Source organism: Pimephales promelas, chromosome 1 (genome assembly GCF_988280905.1).
Source record: "Pimephales promelas chromosome 1, fPimPro1.hap1.1, whole genome shotgun sequence".
NCBI classification, from domain to species: Eukaryota; Metazoa; Chordata; class Actinopteri; order Cypriniformes; family Leuciscidae; genus Pimephales; species Pimephales promelas.
This window is the reverse complement of record NC_142769.1, coordinates 9,742,621-9,757,080: the sequence shown is the minus strand read 5'-3', so window position 1 is coordinate 9,757,080 and position 14,460 is coordinate 9,742,621. Positions and strand designations below refer to the sequence as shown.

The 14,460-nt window shown below is 35.6% G+C and overlaps 1 protein-coding gene across 9 annotated transcripts in view; it reads left to right on the top strand.

The window, feature by feature from the left end:
- Positions 1-14,460, top strand: part of mpdz (multiple PDZ domain crumbs cell polarity complex component) — a 114,480-nt gene that overhangs the window by 65,563 nt on the left and 34,457 nt on the right. For 8 of the 9 annotated variants that reach the window (XM_089125294.1, XM_089125333.1, XM_089125362.1 and 5 more), the window contains 5 exons: positions 4,785-4,826; positions 7,347-7,439; positions 7,540-7,635; positions 9,437-9,614; positions 12,011-12,121. In XM_089125294.1, coding sequence (XP_088981420.1) covers positions 4,785-4,826; positions 7,347-7,439; positions 7,540-7,635; positions 9,437-9,614; positions 12,011-12,121 — 520 coding nt within the window. The remainder of the gene's footprint in view (positions 1-4,784; positions 4,827-7,346; positions 7,440-7,539; positions 7,636-9,436; positions 9,615-12,010; positions 12,122-14,460) is intronic. The other variant, XM_089125235.1, reaches the window with a different exon arrangement.

The window sequence follows — 14,460 nt, the reverse complement described above, 5'->3', positions numbered from 1 at the left end:
ATAGGCCTACTTATACTGTGTTTCGCCTTCAGAACTGCCTTAATTCTACATGGCATTGGTTCAACAAGGTGCTGAAAGCATTCATTAGAAATGTTCGCCCATATTGATAGGATAGCATCTTGCAGTTGATGGAGATTTGTGGGATGCACATCCAGGGCACGAAGCTCCCGTTCCACCACATCCCAAAGATGCTCTATTGGGTTGAGATCTGGTGACTGTGGGGGCCATTTTAGTACAGTCAACTCGTTGTTATGTTCAAGAAACCAATTTGAAATGATTTGAGCTTTGTAACATGGTGCATTATCCTGCTGGAATTAGCGATCAGAGGATGGGTACATGGTGGCCATAAAGGGATGGACATGGTCCGAAACAATGCTCAGGTAGGCCGTGGTATTTAAACGATGCCCAATTGGCACTAAGGGGCCTAAAGTGTGCCAAGAAAACATCCCCCACACCATTACACCACCACCACCAGCCTGCACAGTGGTTACAAGGCATAATGGATCCATGTTCTCATTCTGTTTAGGCCAAATTCCAACTCTGAACTACCATCTGAATGTCTCAAAAAAAATCGAGACTCAGACCAGGCAACATTTTTCCAGTCTTCAACTGTCCAATTTTGGTGAGCTCTTACAAATTGTAGCCTCTTTTTCCTATTTGTAGTGGAGATGAGTGGTACCCGGTGGGGTTTTATGCTGTTGTAGCCCATCCGCATCAAGGTTTTGCGTGTTGTGGCTTCACAAATGCTTTGCTGCATACCTCGGTTTTAACGAGTGGTTATTTTAGATTAGTTGCTCTTCTATCAGCTTGAATCAGTCGGCCCATTCTCCTCTGACCTCTAGCATCAATAAGGCATTTTCGCCCATAGCACTGCCGCATACTGGATGTTTTTCCCTTTTCACACCATTCTTTGTAAACTTTAGAAATGGTTGAGCGTGACAATCCCAGTAACGGAGCAGATTGTGAAATACTCAGACCGGCCTGTCTCGCACCAACAACCATGCCACGCTCAAAATTGCTTAAATCACCTTTCTTTCCTATTCTGACATTCAGTTTGGAGTTTAAGAGATTGTCTTGACCAGGACCACACCCCTAAATGCATTGAAGCAACTGCCATGTGATTGGTTGATTAAATAATTTGCATTAATGGGAAATTAAACAGGTGTTCCTAATAATCCTTTAGGTGAGGGTATTTCAAATAAGTGGAGCACTTTTAAACTTTTCTATTCATCAAAGAATCTTGACAAAAACTCTTTTCAACATTGATAGTAATAAGAAATATTTTAACAGTGGTGTAAAGGCCCGTTCACACCAAGAACGATAACTATAAAGATAACGATAAAAATATTAGTTCTAAAAATTGTTCAATAGCAGAGTTCACACCAGTGCTATAACGATAACGACACAGAGAAACAATATATCATTATCAATATCGATCACTTTCAGAACGATTTTATCCAGCCAATCAGAATCCATCCTACTGTAATGATCTCGAGCATTTAAAGCGGCAGACAACCACGCGCTTATAATAAACAGAACGATATTGTCTGCTGCTGGACGCTAATATAATTATCTTATAGTTATATGTAAGATAATTATATTAATTGCAGTATATATAAGATAATATAATATTATTATAGTATAATTATATTATTAATTATATTACTATTATAAGTAATAGTTATTTTTCTTGGTGTGAACGGGCCTTTTCTGTCAGGTCTAGTCTGACCGTTGTGTACACACACGATTAAGAATGACAGAGGGACGACAGAATAAACTTCAGCGTCCCAGGAGAACTTGCCACATATGCACACAGGCATATTTGTATGTTACTGTGCATCTTGCTGTTCTTCCTGTGTCTGGTAATACGTTTTCAGGGTTTCCGCGGGGCATTAAAAAGCATTAAAAGTCATTAAATGGATTTTGCGAAAATTAAGGCCTTAAAAGGCATTAAAAAGCATTAAATTTGATTCTTACAGGCATTAAATTTTTTTTATAGTTTTGAAGAGAATTTTATACAAATTTATTTGAATATAGCCTTCATAATTAATAATTTGTATTTTAAGCTTCCGGTTCGGTACGCATACAAACCGAACGATTGCTTGGACCATTTTTCCTGCCAGCAAAATTCGTGCTGACGCGGCCAACACAACGTTGCGCAACATCAAATGGCAAGCGTAATGAAAGCAGAACGAAACTGCGCTACTCGTTATGTGCTTCACGGATCGTTTATCAGTTCGGACCAGCAACATCTGTGCAGCGCGAGCCGATCTCGATCAAGCAACACTGTTACTTCACAGCGCTAAGAGATCCGGTAAAGAAAACATTTGAATTCGCCACTGAGGTAATAACATCGCTGCGAGATCTAGTGAGAAGCATTCACATTTCTCCGTTATTAACCGTAGATCTCTATTAGATCAAACAGCGCTGTCATGGAAACCAGGAGAAACATTGTGCCGTGAATGAACTAGTACTTTACGTCCACAGACCAGCAACATTCACCATGGATTTAATATAGTAACACTAACTGGAACCAGTTTGGCTAGAATGGTGAAATGCTTTCAAGTACTTCACACATCTTTTTCCAGCTCTTCACAATTCAAATATTATATAAATAAATATATATTTAAATGTTATTTTTAACGTGATGACCAAAACATTATTTGTTCATCCTTCAAAGATGACCCCCATTTATAAACCTGAAAGTTTCAAGATCTAGGAAAACTCACACTTATTTAAAAATATTTTTTCTTTAAACAAATAGTAAATTTCTCTGGCATTTCTTTCTTTTTGCTGTATCGAAAATGTACCGAACCGTGACTTTAAAACCGAGGTACGTACCGAACCGTGATTTTTGTGTACCGTTACACCCCTAATATATATATATATATATATATATATATATATATATCCGTGGTTAGTCATGGGTCGTGTATGGCATTATTTTTTTTTAAATGGCATTAAAAAGGCATTAAAAAGGCATTAAATTTCATTTGAAGATACCTGCAGAAACCCTGGTTTTGAGACTGCGTGTCAGTTGTGTTGCATTATGATGGTACTTCAATATTGAATCGCAATATTGCATGAATATCGCATGAAGTGCATGTATGGTCAGGGGTTATGGTTGATTGCTTTTTATGAGTACTGCCAATTTAATAGAGCCATTAACTTTCACCAGAACTCCAGAATTTACATTTACAATAAAAGGTTAAACAAACATTCATAAGACATTACTCACAAACCAGCACATGTATGCTTATCAGTGCCCAATGGTGATCCAGAACCCTAGTGAAAAAGAAGTACACTTTAGCATACTTTAAAAGAATATACTTAAGTGCAAACTGAATGTTATGTTTTCTAACACTTAATGGGATACTTCACCTCTAGAAAGATGAATGTGTATTTAAAATGGGTCATTTTTGTAGAAGAAATTATTTATGAATAATTTTTGAATTTGGAGCTTTCTAGACTGAGAAAAGCTAGAAAATGTATTTTTGGCTTATGTGAAGGAAACACAACAACTCCCAGAATGCACTTGCTTCACTGCCCTAGGAGGCCACGCCTACCGGTAACAGAATGCAGTATAACAACAAGTCTATAGGCTACTAGTTAGTCTCCGTGATGTGTCTGCTCGATAATGTGTTTTGAGATCGTCCAAAATGTCCGGGATTCGGCTTTTGCGTTCTCTAGTCGTCATTGATTATGTTTACTGTAGCGAACAGGACTATGTGTACATTCTGTGAGTGAGAACCCACCCTCTATGGGCGGGTTGAAAAGATGCGGGACAGCCCCTACTACTGACTGTAGTCTTTAGCCTCAGGCCAAAAAAAAATCCTCAGATGAAGCAAAATGACGATTTTTTTCAAGACAAAAATACATATATCTCTTGTCTCAGGGGGATATGAGGGTGGAAAGCATGGTAATTCAAAAATACTACAGGTTTTCTACTAATCCAATGTTTAATGGTAAATCCTGAAGTATCCCTTTAAGTGAACATTAATTGCAATTATATGAAAATTAATTACAAATACATATATATTAAATGCAATTGGCTGTGCTTAAGTGCCTCTTTATGTAATTTCATAATTCTGTTATTTTTTGAAAATGTGTAATATTGGTAAAGTCTACTACTGTATGTACTGACAAATATTTATGGTACACTAAAATACATCTTAATTTAATTTCTATTAAAACTTGTATGTCACATATTAAGTATATTATTATAATATAATTGATTGTAATTGCAAATTTGTAATGATGAAACTGGAATTTATTACATTTAGAATATACAGTATTAACTTTATATGTGATATAGACACAATGCAATTAAAATTCTAATCAAGTACTTTACTTTAGCATGTTAGTCAACACATCAAAATAAGTGTATTTCTTTAAAGCACGACAAATGATTATTAAAACATAAATTTGGATTACTTTAAAATATATATATATATTTTTAATTTGACATTATTACAGTGCACTTTTTAAAAGTGTACTTAAGTGTGTTAAGAAACAGTCATTAAAGTGTACACTCCTTAAGTACACTTAAGTGGCCTTTTATTTAATTAATATTATCTGCAATAGCAGTTTTTTAAGTACGCAAAAATACTCACTAAAATACACTTAAGTGCACTTCTTTTTTTCGAGGGAACCCAATGCAGAACTCGTTTCGCAGCAGAGAGCTTGTACTAGCTATAATAACTAGTAAGTTGCTTTATTTTGCATCCTGATGGCAGCCGCATTTGTGTCGGCTGCCGTCCATAAACTGCTCTTCACGTTTCCAGATCCACAGGTGCTGCGGGGGAAGAGCACAGTCCCATCTCTGTGTGAGTACTCCCTTCATCTGGGCTTGATTTACACTGTCTGTCCTCACTCCCCGCTTGCATTCGTTTCGTTCTGCATTTTGGGCTGTCTCTACAGAGGTTTATCTAAAAAGTCTGGTTGTTCCTCCTTCCATTCTGTTGTAATCGCACTCAAGCTTAACGACTGACAACAGCACTAAAGGGATAGTTCTGTCATAATTTACTTACCTTCATGTCTTTCCAAACCTGTATGACTTTCTTCTGCTGAGTGCAAATGATCATTCCTAGGGTCATTTCTATTATGCAGTACCTTTTTATTTGTTTTATTTTTTTACTTTTTAAAATTTTACATTATATTATATTTAAAATGATATTATATTTACTGTGTATATATGCTGTATATATATATATATATATATATAGGGAAAACGACCAAAGGGAAGACGACCCACTTCATCTACTGTATACTTTAATGGACATGATGATAGAAATAAAAATGTAAAAAAAAAAAAATAATAATAATACAATCATCAAATACAGAAATTCAAAGCCTTCCTGCTTACAATTTAGTACGGATAAATAAAATAATAGTCACTTTTGTATATCATTGAAATATTATACTTATTATACTTAGATGAAGGATTTTATGTACAAAAAAAAATTATTCAGCAAGAATGCATTAAAATGTTATACACATAAAAAGTTACAGGCATTTATAATGTTAAAATATATGTCCTATTACAAATAAATGATGTTTTTATTAACTTTTTAACATATTCATCAAGAAATCCTGAAATAATGTAACAAGGTTTCCACGAAAATATGAAACAACTATTTTCAACATTGAAATGGAACTTTTCTTGAGCAGCAAATCAGCATGTTAGAATTATTTCTGAAGAATCATGTGACAATTAAAACATATTTTCAAAAACTTGTTTTCTTCAAAACATTTTAACTAGAGAAATTAAATAGTGAAGAAACACCTGACAAAAATTCTTAATACATTGCCAGTTAGTTCAGCACCTGTGAACATAGTACAAAGTAGCAAAATGATTTACAATTCATGTTAACTTAAAGCTGAAGTGTGTAAGGTCTACACCACTAGCATCACTAAATAGAAGTTCAAAAATACAGATTGATCACAGTGGTTAAACTTTTTCTTGAAATTGAACCTCGAAAGAAAGTTCATGGCTTTCTTATAGTCGTATCTTCACATTAAGCTTGGCTCGGAGAATAATTAATTTTTTACTCATATTTTTACAGGTGTTTGAAGACAAATTTTGAAACAGACATAATTGGACCGTATAATGGATTTGACCCAACTAGTGTTTAACTCTTTCCCCTGCTTTCTGTATTTTCACCGTCATACAGTAGGGGGCGCTATCACACATCTTCTGAAAAATCTCCAAGATCAAACTCCAGATCAAAACAGAGACAAAAGGAGCAGAAACAAACGATTAAAGCATTGCTTATGCACTTTGTAATCTTTTTTTTTAAATATTTTCTCAGCTTTTTGTTCGAAATGTAGCTTTCTTTTAAAGAAACTTACCCACATTCAAGTGTTGATAAAAAAAAGAATAGTATATTTTTTTTAGTATATTGCATGTTCAGATATTCATACAAGCAAAGACAATTTTCCACCTTGGTGGAAAATAGAGATATTACACTTAAATATTCTGTGGGCCGTGAAATTTTTGTGAAAATGATCAGAAACACTTCTGGCGGCTGGCAACTTAAAACAAATCTGATGGGGAAAAAGTTAAACACTCACATTTTAGTCAAAGTCAAGAACGTTACATCTGTATCAAGCAGTGTTAGAGCAGGTTGTAGTTTCCTTGGTAACATGCATACTTGTTCTCAAGAGGCTGTTTTTCCATCGTTAACATTCCAGGCCGTCATTTCTTCCTAACATCTTGTGTACTGTGTTGTTCATCTTCGACTAACATCTTTCTCTCTCATGGTAATGATTTGATTTCCAGCCATCGATTCTCATTCATTAATGAAGCATTTCAATGAACGTGGAGATAATGAATATTTGATTCACATCGATGTGCCAACCTAATGTCTTGATCTCTCTGCCTGCATGCATGAATTGTTCAAAACAAGATTTGATTTACCTACATTAGATCTGTCATCTTCACTTACCATGGACTGATGAAGCAAATAAACTATTTCTTTGTTTACTCCTGATCAGAAACACACTGATTTAATTCTTGGATAATGCAAAATATTTTTTTTTTTGCTGTTACACATTCATTTACTAACTAATAAAACAGTGGCTCTTGTTGACAATAACATTGCTAGATTTCATTATGATTTCACCTTGGGCAGAGATAGGCGGATAACATTGCACATTACCCATAATTCTGATAAACCAAAATACACTAAATTGGCTCAATTGAAAGCATTTATTGCAAAATGTTGCATAACGCTGATGATTGAGCTCAGCGCATTTCTTCAAAGTTTGATTCCAGTAGTATGGATGACAGGTCTGATGAGTAAAATATTATCACAAGCTTATGAGTCATGTGATTGTGTGTGCAGAATCACGTATGTACCTGCAGAATATTTAGAGGAATACAGGGCAAGCCAGCAGCTCCAGAGTGATGATCTCGCTGATGGCAAAAACACTCAACTGTATGTATACCTCACACACTTTCTCCTGTCAGCTTCATTGACTCATGGTAAAAAGCCATAAAATGGTCATAAAATGAGAGTTTTGTGTTTGTGTGTTTAGTCAGACAGTCTCAGATCTTCCAGAGAGGGAAGATGGAGAGGGACAGGAGAGTGAACGACAGACAGCAGCATCCAACAACTGGAATCTACCAAGGAGGTAAGCACAAATATAAAAGTTACACTAACATTGTTAGTATTCTTATTATTCTTCCTTAAAACCGTTTGGAGCAAAGTTTAATGCATTCATTACAGAGGGTCTGAACATCAGTCTGACCAATTTTAGGGTATCACTCTCAAACCCTTTACTGCCACTCAATAAAAAATTGGACCTTTCATATAACTTTTGCACCATTGACTGAACATAGTCTTGAATTTGACACAGTCAATATATATATATATATATATATATATAGTATTCAATAACATACAGAATTTTTTGTGTATATATATATATATATATATACTGTATATATATATATATATATATATATATATATACTGTATATATATATATATATATATATATATATATATATATATATATATATATATATATATATTAGGGCTGTGCAAAAGTTAATTGCCATTAATCGCATCCAAAATAAAAGTCTGTGTTTACATATATATTTGTGTGTGCTGTATATAAATATTTTGTATATATAAATACACACACATGCATGTATATGTTTAAGAAAATGTGTTATTCCTATATAAAATATTTATATTTATATAATATAGATTATGTATTTATATATATATACAGAATTTAAGAGCAAATAATTCTTAAATATATGCATGCATGCATAGGTATTTATATATACAAAATAATTATATACAGCACACACAAATATATTATGTAAAACAGACTTTTATTTTGGATGCGATTAATCGCAATTAACTTTTGCACAGCCCTAATATATATTCCATACATATTTTTCAATAAGTTTTAGTTTGGTATATCTCCTTGTATATTTTTTGGCCATTTTAAATATGGTCAATATACATTTATAAATATATTTATATTGTCCAAAATATTCATATTCATTCTATCCATTTATGATTTAAACCGCAACCCTATAGCAGCGTTTTGAGACGTAGGCAGGAAAACAGCTTGGCCAGTCAATCACAGCAGTTCTTAGTCAAAATATATATAACAATAAAAAAAAAAAACATTTGGCATTTCTCCACATTTTTAAGATTGTTAATGTATTTTCTTGCCCCTTATTGTACATTTTACATGATATTTTTACATTAAAATAAATACATTTTCAATATGCAGCTTTATATTGAAAATGTATTTATTTTAATGTAAAGAGGGGCAAGAAAAGAAAGATCATTTAGCACCAAATATTTAACTAAATTTGAAATTCTTTGGATTTTCGTTGCCATATATCATTTAAATCTCATTCTCAATCTTTCATAAGATCTTCTCCAAATTTTGGCCTGATTATCTTGTGATTGAGCTGGCGAAATTTGTCAAAAGATTTTTCATATGCTAACTGATTTGATTCTAACACAGCAACAAAATTGACCGTGAATATGTTCATCAGTTGTGGGACTTTATATTGGCAAAATTGGTCCGACTGACAAAATATTGGCTCAGAATTGGATCAAAAATTGAATTTTAAAATGCCAGACTGAAGTTATTAAACATAAACTTTGTGGTTAAATCTCTTGGCCGGCAATCAGAGAGTCATATCCCACATGCCACTACATTTTTTTTCTAACAAAACTTGGAAAATATGCAAAGAAAACACACAGAATGTGGCTTTATAACAGTAAGAAATGTGAAAATAGCTCTTGATTGCATGAATGGGTTATAGTGCATAAATAATACTATAAATATTGTTGAAAAGAGATAAGAAAATAAGTTGTACAACTAATCAGGAAAGTAATGTAAATTTAGAATGTTTTGGAAAATGTGTTGTTAATTGAATGTTATGTGTGTGTTTGTTCAGAGTGGAGTTGCACAGGGAAGCAGGGAAATCTCTGGGCATCAGTATTGTTGGTGGTCGAGGCATGGGCAGTCGCCTTAGCAACGGGGAAGTGATGCGGGGTATCTTTATTAAACACATCTTGGAGGACAGTCCAGCAGGACGCAACGGCACACTAAAGACAGGAGACAGGATTGTAGAGGTACACACATACACACGTTTATTTTTCTAAATGGGGAAATTGTTAATTATACTGTTTTAATTTACTGCAGGTTATATATACTGTAATTTAACCCTAACCTTCAGAAAACTTGCTGCATTTTTACAATAAAAGAAATACTGATACTTTGAGAAAAGGCCAATGTGAATTGGTGAGTGGAGTTTGTATGTGCCACTCCCCCAGACATATGGGTATAAAAGGAGATGGCATGCATTCCCCTCATTCAGATTTGTTCTTTGGAGCAGACTGGTTGTGTTTATCACTTTAGCTCATTCCATTCACCTCTGACAAGAAGGAAGCTGGTGTTGACGGCACATTCAGTGGTCTCTCTCATCCCTACACACAGATGTGCCGAGAAATCCCCTGGGTGCTTCAGTGAAAGTGCAGTTTCGTCTAAAAGAGCAAGCACAGACGATGAGTTTCTTTTTAAAGATGCCTTTCCGCCTGGTTGTTTTTGAATCTGTTCTCCTCGGCTGGCCACAATATCTGCCTCGTGTTGGACGTATAAGCGTCCGTGGATGGTTCATGTCCTCATTGTGAGAACATGACCATGGCAATGTTGCAGTTGCGACTCTTTTCTAGTCAGAGAAGGAATAACTTCAGGCACTCCCCTATCCTGCGAGCACAATTTTTTTTTTATTGCTCAAATGAAAACAACAGTATGCAAAACATACAACATTAAAGGGTTAGTTCACCCAAAAATGAAAATTCTGTCAGTATTTACTCACCCTCATGTTGTTCCAACCCCGTAAGACCTTCGTTCATCTTCGGAACACAAATTAAGATATTTAAGATATTAAGATCGCTCCTGCATACAGTCCATAGGCTTCTTGAGGGACTGGCTCTTGCTGTCCCCGAAAAGTCATTAAAGACATCGTCAAAATAGTCCAAGTGACTACAGGGGCTCAATCTTAAGTTTATCAAACGACGAGAACACTTTTGTGCGCAACAAAACAACAAAAATAACGACTTTATTTCAACTATTTACTTCCTTCTCCATGAGCCTGTAAGTCAGTTAACGTAGTGTGATTGCGTAGAGCTACGTCACACGTAGGCTCACTATTGGCCGACGCTGGTCATGTGTGTGTGATGCGTGTGACGTACAATAACAGAAGCTTACGCTATTAAACTAGTAACCTGACTCGCGCAGAGGGAAAAATAAACGAATAGTTGAAATAAAGTCGTTATTTTTGTTGTTTTTTTGCGCACAAAAGTGTTCTCGTCGTTTGATAAACTTAAGATTGAGCCCCTGTAGTCACTTGGACTATTTTAACGATGTCTTTAATGACTTTTCGAGGACAGCAAGAGCCAGTCCCTCAAGAAGCCTATGGACTGTATGCAGGAGCGATCTTAATATCTTAAATATCTTAATTTGTGTTCCGAAGATGAACGAAGGTCTTACGCGGTTGGAACAACATGAGGGTGAGTAAATACTGACAGAATTTTCATTTTTGGGTGAACTAACCCTTTAATATTACCCTTGCCAGGGGGTATCACATACATTCAAACAAATTGTAAGTAATACAAATATTTCTCGTTTTCAAAGTCTTTTTGTTCAAAGAACCACTAATTAATTTGATATATGATAACATATCACAATAAAAATGTTTAAAGGCCGTTTTTTGTTTTATATATTTGCATTTGTGGAGACAAGTGCATTCTCCTGGGCACTAATGGCGCCTCGACACCAAATACCTTTGCGAGATTTTACAATCTCCAGGTTGAGCCAGTTTTATCATGTGAGTTAGGTACGAACAGGTATGCAACAGGCAACAGGCCAGGTTTTCCATTTGCACACAGTGTTTTTCCTCTCCCTGAGGTGATAACAAGCTCATTTTTGTCCACGTAAGTTCCGTGGGCCAGCGAACACTTGTTGTGTTTTACCCTTGAGCACCTTGTGGCAGTCGAATTCGGTGGAAGAATTCAACGCCAAGCCGAGTACTCATGATGTATGCCCTTTCAGGTCAGCCCATGATTTCCGGGTGGTAATCCCTTATGATGTGTTTTCCTTGGTATGGTTTTCCTGATGGTAAACCTTTTTCTCCCCCCTGCCACCAGACACTGTGTTGTAGACCTCCTTCTTTTTCAGGTAGGATCTACTGCAGAGATTATGAGGTACTTCCCAGTTGAAGTACATGCAATGTATTCTTCACATGTTAAATGCTCATTGGCCTTTTTTTCAATGTATCAAAGGTGTTTGGGGCTCCCAAGTGTGACCTCTAGTGTTAGTACATCGACACAACTTCTCATTCTCTCCATCAACGAATGGAGCTTACAATAATAACCAAGACGTTTCCTTATCATCAGAGAAGCTGTCTTCTCTGGAAGCTCCACACCTGCTCGTATAGACCATTAATGACTCTTTCTCTGTGAGACAGGTGGGAGGAGTAGATCTGCGTGATGCCAGTCATGAGCAGGCAGTGGAGGCCATCCGTAATGCTGCAAACCCAGTGGTGTTCCTAGTCCAGAGCATCATTCACAAAGACAAAGTCAGTATCACATAATACAAGCATCTACTGATCATGGGAAATGGCAAGATCCTTTTTTTATGCTGCTTAACACGTGTGCGTGTTTATAACATTTATAAGAGTTGCATACTAACTATGGCTGGGCAGTATACTGTAGCTTAAATCTCGATGTGTGTCATGACAATACTAAAGTGTATTTGATATCAATTATTAGTGACATTTCTAAAACTGATATGCCATAACACAAGCATTTATTTAGAAAGTTAGATGTTCAAAAACATTTTACAATTTAAATTAAAAAAATGAGTGTTTACATTCTAGTGATAATCTCAAAATTGTTCAGCCTGATATATGTTAATGAATGTCTGCATGCCAAGAATATTCGAAATGCAGTAAAAATCTAGTTGGAAAAAAATCTTCCTCACTAAAAAATCATTTTTATTTAAATGCACCAATATAACAATATGTACCTTTGTGGAAAAGAAGTACACTTTAGCATACTTATAAATATATGTATATACTTACAAAGAATATACTGCAATAATATGAAAATGTATTGTGGTTTAAATTTATATTAAATCCAATTAGCTAAACTTTAGAATATGTTTTAGTTTAGATGACTTTAGAATACTTTAGAACTTTTAAATACGTATATTAACTTTAAATGTAAAATTGAATAACACACTACAGTTCAAATTATAATATACTTTACATGTTCTTTAGTATGTTAGTCAACACATCAAAATACATCTACTTCTTTAAAGCAATGATTCAATACAAGTGCACTTTTCTTTTTCACAAAGGTTGTAATAAACGGTGATATGTACCTACATATATTAAAACAAACATTTTAGTACAACAAAATTATTTCATGTTTTAAGTAAGTGAATTGAAACAGTTTAGATTAATAGAAATGAATCAAGCTTACCAACTTGGACCCCAGTTTGGTTACTTAAGTTTAAATCAGAAAGACTATTAAAAAAAATGCTCTCTTATGCTACTCATGAAACTAGTCTAACGACATGCTCTTTGAGAAACCTAATGACCAAATAAGAAGCATATTAAAATCATTGCAATGTACAGTGCTTAATTTGATATTGTCAGCAAAATCATTGAGAGTACATTGTGAATTTCATATGCACTCACCTAAAGAATTATTAGGAACACCTGATCAATTTCTCATTAATGCAATTATCTAATCAACCAATCACATAGCAGTTGCTTCAATGCATTTAGGGGTGTGGTCCTGGTCAAGACAATCTCCTGAACTCCAAACTGAATGTCAGAATGGGAACGAAAGGTGATTTAAGCCATTTTGAGCGTGGCATTGTTGGTGCCAGGCGGGCCAGTCTGAGTATTTCACAATCGGCTCCGTTACTGGGATTTTCACTCACAACCATTTCTAGGGTTTACAAAAAATGGTGTGAAAAGGGAAAAACATCCAGTATGCGGCAGTCCTATGGGCGAAAATGCCTTGTTGATGCTAGAGGTTAGAGGAGAATGGGCCGACTGATTCAAGCTGATAGAAGAGCAACTTTGATTGAAATAACCACTCGTTACAACCGAGGTATGCAGAAAAGCATTTGTGAAGCCACAACACGCAAAACCTAGAGGCGGATGGGCTACAACAGCATAAGACCCCACCGGGTACCACTCATCTCCACTACAAATAGGAAAAAGAGGCTACTTGCAAGAGCTCACCAAAATTGGACAGTTGAAGACTGGAAAAATGTTGCCTGGTCTGATGAGTCTTGTTTTCTGTAGAGACATTCAGATGGTAGAGTCAGAATTTGGCGTAAACAGAATGAGAACATGGATCCATCATGCCTTGTTACCACTGTGCAGGCTGGTGGTGGTGGTGTAATGGTGTGGGGGATGTTTTCTTGGCACACTTTAGGCCCGTAACAGCGCTTTTCCGCTGCTGGTACAACTCAGTACGGTTCGGCGCGGCACGGTTCGGCTCGCTTCGCTTTTCCACTGTATGGTACGACTCGGCTCGGCACGGCATGGCTCGGTTCGCTTTAGCTCGGTTTGCTTTTCCATTGCAGTTAGTACCGCTTCAAACTGGGTGGGATTATAGTCTGAGCATTATAGTTTATCCGCTCCTTGGCAACCAACGAGAGGAACATCTGCACTTCGTCCACTAACCACGATTCAACTATTTATTTTTTGGAAGTTTTCTTTCTTTCTTTTTGTCAAGCAACTAGTTTTAAAACGGGTGCTACAGTGGTGGCTGTTACTGGCTATTTAAATCTAGCGGGTTTGATGTCTAGCAAATACAATGACGCTGGTAGTGACGATTCTGTCTGACTGACCAATCAGTGATCTGCAGTGTGTTCACGTCACGTTTTAGTATCAAT